The sequence below is a fragment of the Atractosteus spatula genome, chromosome 14 (assembly GCF_055471065.1).
Source record: "Atractosteus spatula isolate fAtrSpa1 chromosome 14, fAtrSpa1.hap1, whole genome shotgun sequence".
In the NCBI taxonomy this organism is placed as follows: domain Eukaryota; kingdom Metazoa; phylum Chordata; class Actinopteri; order Semionotiformes; family Lepisosteidae; genus Atractosteus; species Atractosteus spatula.
In genome coordinates, this window is record NC_142719.1 from 37,705,701 (window position 1) to 37,715,857 (window position 10,157).

At 36.9% G+C, this 10,157-nt stretch overlaps 2 protein-coding genes across 2 annotated transcripts in view; both read left to right on the forward strand.

Moving 5' to 3' along the window:
- shtn3 (shootin 3) overlaps window positions 1–2,557 on the forward strand; it is a 33,042-nt gene extending 30,485 nt beyond the window's left edge. The window contains exon 17 of the mRNA XM_088931770.1: window positions 454–2,557. Within this exon, the coding sequence (XP_088787896.1) occupies window positions 454–607 (154 nt within the window). The 3' untranslated portion in view covers window positions 608–2,557. The remainder of the gene's footprint in view (window positions 1–453) is intronic.
- Window positions 2,558–3,930: 1,373 nt separating this feature from the next.
- Window positions 3,931–9,712, forward strand: thoc3 (THO complex 3). The gene is made up of 6 exons (XM_088932269.1): window positions 3,931–4,143; window positions 4,706–4,862; window positions 5,424–5,628; window positions 6,000–6,161; window positions 6,705–6,805; window positions 8,145–9,712. Exons 1-6 carry the CDS (start codon window positions 3,964–3,966, stop codon window positions 8,306–8,308), a joined length of 969 nt encoding a protein of 322 aa, XP_088788395.1. The 5' UTR covers window positions 3,931–3,963; the 3' UTR covers window positions 8,309–9,712.
- The last annotated feature ends 445 nt before the right edge of the window (window positions 9,713–10,157 follow it).

Genomic DNA, 10,157 nt, shown 5'->3' on the forward strand with positions numbered 1-10,157 from the left:
TAATTCTCCGGCTGCTCCTTTTTGTGTTCTGTTTAGCAACTGAACACTGAACTGAGCTGTCACATTCTCATATGTTTGCTAAATTGTCACTGTCCGAACGCCAGGTAGCTCTGTAGTAGAAGAAAGACACTCTGTCTGCACACATGCACTGAAAAAGAAAGGACATAATTACTGTTGCAAATCTATTTTTGGTGCACAACATCCCATCATTTCTTAATTTAGCCCTCTTTGAATCCACTAGCAGGTGGATGTGCCTATTTCTATGAACTTTTGCGAAAATGTTCCTATTCCTGAAAAGCAGACATCCTCACAATGGAATACACCTTCAATTAAACTTAAAAGTATCCAAACTAACTACTCCTTACAGGTTTATGCACCACGACTTGAATGCAATTATGGGTTTGTTTGTTTTTCGAAGTTAAAAAGAATGCTTTTGTTACTTGTGATCTACAGTGGTGAGGACAATGAGAAGAAATCGGCAACAAAGTACGCACAACCTAACGGATTTAGCCATGCTCTTCCAAACCGTGATAAGCATGGCATCCAGACTGCAGGCTCTCCGGATGGCCCCCTCCCTGTGAATGGTAGCACTGATGCTGAGTGTTAACCTCAGCAACAGGGCACAGGCAAATGGCTGGGGTAGGGGGAGTTGGGGTGACAGCTGCACAATTTGCACACCATTTAAAGAACAAAGGTTTTTTTGTATGTTTAGATAACATGATTTCAAAGCTTTAGGTTCACTAGAAGTTTTTAGATGCACATGCTGTCTGCTAGTGGGGGTTGGTGTCTGCTTAAGGAATGCACTGTTGTTTGGTATGTAATGGATGATATTAAGTTGTTTTGTCTCTCAATCTTTCATTAGACTGAGGCACCGAAAAGCAGGAGAGCTTAAAATTAGGTGTTCAAATGAGTACCCAAGCCACACTAAATTATCTTATACTGTAGTTCCATGATAGGGTTGAATCCCTATTGTTCTTACTGTAGGTTTCCTGTTTTGAAAGCTTTGACTTATAAATCATATTTTTGTGTTAACTTATTAATGCTTTATTGGAAATCAGGATTTGCTTCATATAAGAAAAAAAATCTACACAAACATGTTCTACTTTCAAACTTAATTTATTCTTTAACTCAGTAGTTGAGGTGTTGGTGTCCACATTCCACTTAAATGCACTGTCTGATATTTAAACAAAATAAATAAAAAAGTCACACAATTATATGGTGAACTATGCTAAATTATATGCAATGCTAATTTTCGTGCACAGATGTCATCAAAGGTTTGCAGTCCTGTCGATATTTTTGGGACAGCTTTGTCAGATAAGTTTAAGTGTCTTCTCCCTACCTCCTTGCAAGAGAATCCACTTGCTTGTCAATCCAAAAATTGTAAACCAGAATGAAAACACTAAAGGCTAAGGAAAGGTGCAAATGCTAAAAATGTCTTCCACATTCCACCAAAGAGGTGGTTGTACTGCTTTGGTTACATAATATTCCAGAGGTTCAGCACACTTTAAGTGCTGTGAGTTCCCTCTGTACTAGATACAAGGTGCTACTGTATATATTCCAGTTCCATTATCGTTTCATTACTGGAGTATGGCTACATGTAGCAGGCCCACCAATACAATTTGGAAGCAAGAGTATCCCACCAAGACCTATGCTATGCACAGAGGTAAAGTCTAAATACCTCTACGTGTTTAACAAGAAAAAGCCTTTTAGTCTATCTTGCACTATTAGTTTTTAGGTAATTATTCTCATAATTCAAATCAGACACCTCTAAAAAGATTTCATAAGTGAAAGTCTGAAATACTTTTTTTTCACTACAACAGATTAAGCCTGAAGACACCACATTGACAAATGAACCTTCACCTGTGCTCTCTCAGTGCTTATGCAGGTTATTAGTGAATCGCAACAGAGTCAAAAGAAGCTGTTAAAATGCTCCCATTGAACAAAACACCAAATATACCCTTTAGAGTTTATGCATACTCACCTGTTTAACTGAATATATAGAGGTTGCTGTACTCTCTTATCATTCATGGATTTGACTACTGAGGAGTTGCAGTGTAGATGTTTTTTTTTTCCTACAGTCCCTTTTTTTTGGAGGGTACTGAATTTTAAGTTCAAGTAAATAATTTCAAATCAAGAACTAATTTCTAGTAAAACAAGATAAAATCTCCTAAAAGTTGCTCCCTAGAGCCCATAAATATCGTCAGCCTCCCTTTCAGGTAGTCCAGGTTCTAAAGTACTGTGAACATTTTGAAGTAAGCCTATGTCTATTCCTTATGTGGCCAGATATTAATGGAACAGCAGACTTACTATTACATTTAACCACAGTATAATGTATTGCACCTGAATGTTCACCTTTTTGTTGCCATCTAATGTTCTGTAACACTGTATGGTAGTGGTTTGTGTGAATATGGGTTTGCTGGCTCCAGATTACAGTGTACACTTGAGATGTAAAGACTTGCAATGTGGTATCATCCTATTCTTAGGTTTCTAAAACTCTTCACCGCTTTCCATTATTCATATAAGTTTTTTTTTTAAATTTGCAACAAATAAAGTTTTGGCAATTTGAGTGCTTGTCTTCTGTTTTCATTACTTCTGCTTTATTATTTCTGTAAGGCTATTTATTTTCAAATGACTTTGTCTCGGGGAAAACAATAGTGTTCATCTTTTATTAGAATGTTGGAATAATAAAATACAGCTACCATTTTTTATAACAAAGGCTACATCATTGGACTTTGCTTTCATTCCAGAGCCCAGAGAAAAATAAATGTATATAACAATTTAATAGTTGCAGTTTAATAAATTGTAGCTGTATTGCACCATTCTTGAAAGCGATAAAAAAATCAAGTTATACAGGAAACGTAAAGGAGAAGCATCGTGAGTTTGACCGTTTGTTAGGATTCCAGATACTGTACTAAATATATAGAACTACAGTACATGTATTTATACAAAAATGTAATGTGTCAGAATTATTCTTACTTATAAAGACAAACAAATATATGTGAGCAATTCACTTTAGTGAAATAACATTAAATAACTGTTTTTTTAACTTTGTCTTGCTCGACAGCACATAATATTTTCAAAACTCACGCTGTAGATCAAGATAATTAAGTTTAAGACTGTTGTGTCGCAGGACCTTTTTTAAACCGTTTTGATTTCATGAAAATACCAGAAATTCATTTTGTAACATTCGATACCATGATAAGCACATATTCAGACTGTTCTTTTTGCTATATTTATGATATTTTGCTTATCCTCTAAATTAAACAATCAAAACGTTTTAACTGATGCTTAGCAAGTTTTGTTTGGGTCAAAAACAGGGTTTTGCATTATTTCTGCACAGTCTTAGCAAAGATTAAATCAGACGAATACAAAGATGGAATTTGTAATGCAATAGTTTCATTTATACTGTCCTGATAAAATTAAAAACATTTTTAGATGAAAAGTCTTGGCTGAGACATTGCTTGTTCTTATAGTGCTCGTCGGCTGTGACGTCACAAGGAGCCTATGCAGAAAGTAACAACCGCCCTTTTCTAAATCGTATCATGCATCAGAGAAGCAAATGGAGGTAGCATTTAATGATAAAAAAAAACTATATAAACAATTGTAAACTTTAATAACTGTAAAATAAAAAAACAACACCGAGTTGCGAAACCATTCAAACCCTGACTACCGCAGATAGCTTTCGAGGCTGTGCTAGCTGTTGGAGAGGACACATAACAGATCTTTGCTAAAAGAGCTGTGTAACGTCATACAACTGCCCATGAAAAAGTAAATTTTGTGCAAACCTACACCCTGCCGCAAAGATGCAAAACGCAACAACAAATATTAAAGGTAAATTCGTTTTCCGGTGCTGTATGCAATTCCATATCCGCCCTCAAAGCTGTACACCGGAACTACACCAATCCCACAATGCACCACGCCCCAGGGAACGGAAGATCAAATCTCTTCCGGCGCACTTAAAACATGGCGTCTCAATACTACCAAGATATGCAGGAGAGCTTCAGAAATAACAACAAGAGTCGAGAGTTCCCGGCGCACAGCGCTAAGGTTCACTCGGTCGCATGGAGCTGCGATGGCAGGAGGTTAGCATCTGGGTCATTCGATAAAACCGCCAGTGTGTTTGTTCTGGAAAAAGACCGCCTGGTAAGTGAAGGTTTGTTTTGTAACATTGCCCGCATCTTTTTATTTATTAGGAAGAGTGCCATCTGTTTACTTTCTTTTAGCATCTTAAAAGACTTGATTTACAACTTCATTAATGGATTATCTTAAGTTACTGAATGAACGAATATATTTACAAATGAATGAACCTACGTGTCATGTCTCCGTTGAAAGGCAGATGGCGTAGGTGCATTACGCCTGAATTCTGTCTGGTCGACTCTGAATTGATATTTTGTACAATTACAGTACATGAAATATGAATTATATTGTATTAATTGCCTCTAAGATACTACACTTAACGAAAATAGTTATTCTGCCAAGGCTATTATCACATGAAAAGAAATCATTACAAGTCAAAAGTCTGAGCTCTGCATCTAAAAGCGTACTCGGTGTAGGTTTGGGATGTCCTTACGTAAAATGTTTATCACGAATAAAGTGCCATTTTATCTAGATATGTGTGTTAACAGTCTTAAGTGGATGTATCAGTGACAATTCTGAAAAATGTGAAGATGGATCTCTTTGATAGCTGGCTTTAATCTGTTTTCAGGTGAAGGAGAATAACTATCGAGGTCATGGGGACAGTGTGGACCAGCTATGTTGGCACCCTACCAACCCAGATCTGTTTGTCACTGCTTCTGGGGACAAGACAATACGCATCTGGGATGTTCGGACTACAAAGTGCATCGCGACTGTCAATACTAAAGGTTCAGAACAATACATGTTTTGTTCAGAGACTCATTGATAAAAACACACTGAAATGTGTATATATATAATTCCTTGCATTTACATTGCTCTCTTAATCTCAAAGGATCTAGAAATGGACCCACTTCATCTACTGCTCTAGTGAAACACTAATCTGGGTGTGCACTGTAGCCCTGCTGCACTGTAGGTCATTGAGAAACTACCTCGCCTATTGGGGAGGAAATTCTGGGAGGCTGGACTGGGCAAACTGGGCAGTGACATCACTGGAACAGTCTCATCTTACACTCTCATACACCTGTTACATTTACTGATTTTTGTTTGCTGCTGACATAATCTCCATTGGAGGGATTAACTAACAGGGGTGATTGTGAAATTACTGTAATTTTCTGAACCAAGCTTTAGTCTTTAGAAAGAATACATGAAACCGTAATGTAAATTTCAAATATAAAATATAAAAAAGCATCTTGGATAAGAAGATCGTATTTTTTGTTAATTGAATATTCAAGCAAAAGTGGATTTGTCCCATGATAAAAATGTTTGTTGGTCACTCTCTTTGTGGCTAGGGGAGAACATCAACATCTGTTGGAGCCCTGATGGCCAGACAATTGCAGTTGGCAACAAGGATGATGTTGTGACCTTTATTGATGCGAAAACCCATCGTTCCCGAGCAGAGGAACAATTTAAGTTTGAAGTGAATGAGATCTCTTGGAACAACGATAATGATATGTTCTTCTTGACAAATGGTAACGGCTGCATCAACATTCTTAGGTAAGGGAAAGCAATCTTTCTATTCTTCAAAGTGATGAATTGTCTTTAATACAGATGTTTGAAAAAGCATAGACCACTTCAGTGTTTGTGTTTTAGCACATAGAAATATATTTACAAATCATTTCCCACAGATACTGTTATTTTTTGCTATAATTGGTTATGTGTATTGTAAACATATAGCATTTATACAGTTAAGCATATACACTATAATTGGCTGCATATTAGATTTAGTTTTTAGGACAGGTGTAAGTAATAGTATTTTTTTGATTAACTCCCCTTGAATGAAGGTCACAGAATGATTGGGGTGTGCAATTAGTGAATCTTTTTAACACCTTTACTAGTGATGATTATAGTGAGTTCTTCTGTTTCAGTTACCCAGAGCTAAAGCCAATCCAGTCGATCAATGCTCATCCTTCAAATTGTATCTGCATAAAGTTTGACCCTACTGGCAAGTACTTTGCGACAGGGAGTGCGGATGCACTTGTTAGCCTGTGGGATGTGGAAGAGCTTGTTTGTGTCCGCTGCTTTTCCAGGTGAGTCCGTACCTGCATGAACCCTGACTTAAATTCCAATTTTCTGGTTATAATGTAATTCCAGTTGTACTCTTAATATTTTCCTATATGGGGTGATATTATATGTATGAACATCTATTCTGATGTTTTTGAGATAGCCATCGGTATCTTCTGTAAGTCAGTTGTTACTATTTTCAGCTTTCAGAAGGAAATATTCTGTTTGTGCTATGCATATTTGATATTGACTATTCTTATAGCTGTAAAAAGGACCCATAAAAAAACAATACATCTGTTCTAGATTCTACATTGGTATTGTGCCTTCATAGAGGTGTTTAGAAACAAGCTATTATTACAGAAATAAGATTTCTTTAACAGCAAGGTAGGCTGCTATGTGATAATTTTGTGACATTTAATTGCAGTTCCTGCTGATCACGCTGAAATGATTGTGATTTGAATTGAGTCTGTGATGCATAAGATGAATGTTAGAATTATTCCTTATGTTATAGAGGACCTGCTGTGTCTTCAATATATTCCATACTGATTGATTAACCTTTTTTTTCTGAGGCTGGACTGGCCTGTTAGGACACTGAGTTTTAGTCATGATGGGAAAATGCTAGCCTCAGCATCAGAGGACCACTTCATTGACATTGCTGAGGTGGAGACAGGTAAGCAACTCTGACCTGAAAACCTAAGTAATAATATGTGCCAAAGTGGAAAAAGAAAATGCACTTTTGTAATTTTGTATTGCACTAATATATGACATTGTGAAATTCAGTTTTAGAAATGCATTGATTTGTCAGATTTCCTACTTTCAACAAGTTTTTTTTTTCCATTAATATCTTTACAAAGCATGACATAAGCTTCTGTTCTAGCACTAACTTTATTTGACCTGGAAATCACCAATTAGTAAGATGTTCTGCCTTGCAAGTTTCATGCAGAGAACTTGCCACTCACAATCAAGATTTTTCCTTTTCCAAGGCTTTATTTAGATATCCTAGTCATCCCTTTTCATCAATGGTACACACAGTATATAACGGCAAACATCTACCTTAGTGAAAATAGACTTTGACGTAAGCCGCACTTTATGTAGAATTCTTATTAGACTCCTAGATAACCTAGCCAAGGTAATTGCCAAAGTTAAAACTGGTTAACTAACTGAACTAGTGTGAGGAAGAAGATGACTGTTATGTGTTCTTGGTATGAGGACATATTTTATCAATCAGTAATGAAAAGTTTGTTTTCCGTGAGGATCAGCTCTCCCAGTGTGACCCCACACCTTCCTTAAAATTCTGGATAATATGCAGTTTCATAGACTAATGCTTTTCATACTGGGGAACCTACATTTCTATTGGTGTTTTCAAGCACTACTGCGACACTATAAAAAGTTGCAAAGTCTTGTTCCTAACTGAACATACAAGTAGATATAGATGTGCTGCAGATGCCAGTATTATTACTAACATGGTGCCATGTTATAGGAAATTCTGCCTGACTATGTGCCAGACATATCTGAAACCCTGCTGTAGAGATGTGGAAAGGTGCAAAGCATGATGAAATTTATGGAAGAATTTCCATTGTATGAGCTGGCTGGAGGACTGTGGGCAGTTAATGCTACAAAACAAGGTGATATGTGTTGCACAGCTGCCTGTCCGTTAGTAAATACTACTAGAACTTTTGAAATATCTCAGACTTCCAGAGTGATAAGAACTGAAGAACATTACATAGATTGCAGTCTTTCTTTATCACCAAAACAATTTGCTGGCAGAACAGAGTGGACTGTTTGTCAATCAGTAATGAACAGTTTGCTTTCCATTAGGATGGTTTTCAGGTCTTTCCGACCCAGCTAGCCGAATGAGGGAGAACTGTCATCTTAAAAAAAATCTCTAATGAAGGCCGTGCTAGATTTATAGTTATCAAGAGAGTAAGCACAATTTTATGATGCAGTGTAATCCTGCTGTGGTTGCATAATTTGTTTTTTTTGCTTTTCTGAATAATTTGACGTTGCAGGAGAGAAATTATGGGAGGTGCAGTGTGAGTCGCCAACATTCACAGTTGCTTGGCATCCCAAAAGGCCCCTGCTGGCATATGCGTGTGATGACAAGGATGGAAAATATGACAGTAACCGTGAGGCAGGCACTGTCAAGCTCTTCGGGCTGCCCAATGACTCCTGAGGCGAGACAACCAAACCAGTATGGTGATCTGGACTTTGTTTTTTATGTATTAATGATATTTTCATAAATCATAGCACTGCCTGTAACCCATTGCCTGAAACCATCTGTTCAGGACTGCATCTGAGGATGCAGTCCCATTTACAGGAATGGCATCTTATCGACCCCTAACAGCCACACACCCATAATAACCGTTAAATTAGTCTTTAGTTTTTTACACCTATATGTATGATCGCCCACAACTTCTCAGAACTTCTGATTTTCATGTGTTGGGTGAGTAAATGGGTTTTTCTGATATTTTTCTATTTTTAGTGGATCTTTGATGTGTTTTTGTCTGAATCTGTCTGTTTTCTCTAATAGGTAGCAATTTTTCATTTTCACCTACCCTGTGTGGGCTATGTTTTCTGTACCTGGAGAAGCAAAGCTTTTCAACACAACTCAATGACTGCTTTATTTCCCAAAGAAAATGGTCAAAAGAGTCAGTACTGATAAACACATTGTGTAATACTGAATTACTTTTAGTAGCTGTCACTGATATGTTTTTATAAATGAAGGCAAAAAGGAAAATAAGGTTGTGATATTTCATACTTAGGGACATGAAATGTTTCTTAGAAGGAACTTTTAAACTTGGACTGGCTGTATTTTCAAACAGATTTTGCTTATGTAAAGCAAGACTTCATAAGTCAGTTTTGTAATGTCCATAAAATTGATACCGACTTCAGATGTGTAGGAAAGTTAAATTGAAATCTAATTAAGCCTTAATTGAGTGAGTGTTACAAAACAATACCTCTGTAAGAAGCATTTTGAATATCTGCAAAATCCAGTGGACCACTGTCCACTTGGACAAGTTATCGAGGTTTTATGGAAAAACAGTGGTATACCAAGCATCAACAGGAATGGGCAGGATCTGGTTCATCAAGCCATCTTGAAGACGAATGGGCAAGATTTCGTCTTCCAACACAAAAACTGTCCCAAGCAAGCAGTGTGGGGAAAAATACTTGGAACATCAACAGGCTGATCGAACACTAGCATTCCTTTTCCTTATTTGAACATCATTTACTCTTTTATGGGGTTATGTGGATAATTAGGTTGTAAACATATCAACATTTGTCATGTGGAAAATGTTACAGGATATTTTCAGCAACATTCTACATTAAGTATGGAAGGAACGGAGGTATAATGCTCTGTATAATGCAGTGGTTCAGTGCTTCTTATGTACTGTACTGTATTACTTTTTTTTAAATCCCATAATGTAGTGTATTTTGCTTAGTTCTGATTACTTATTGTGACACCTGCTTCCTCCCAAGACAGTTTAATTATTTTCATTACTATATGTTGATCTTTGTTGCCATGCAGCAAAATTTTATTTTTTAGAAGTAACTGGAATAAAGAATATACATGAAAACTGTCTAGACTCTCTTTTGTTTTCTGGTGCCTTGAACTAGTCTTTGTGTAAGGTTAAATGTCATCGAGATGTCCAAAGATGGTTCTCTTTTTCAAGGTTAGCCAGGATAATTGCACCAGAGGATGGTGCTTCTCGAAAACAGGATAAATACAAACAAATAAATTCAACATCAATATTAATTGATGGGAGATGGATGAAGGCCCTGTCCCAAACCGTACAAAGTCCTTTGAAACTGCAAGCCAGTGAGTCTTTATCAGTCATCCTTGGGTTCATGGAAGGTGGCCATCCTCCACATGGGCATCAGACACTGAATTAGATTATTGAAATCGAGGGGCAGTGTAAGATTTATTTTTATTTAAGAAGACATAGCGAGAATCAAACTGGCTCAAGCTTTTTAACGTTTTTTTTGTAACCAGTAGGTGGCTCTCTTATTCCACACAAGCTTTT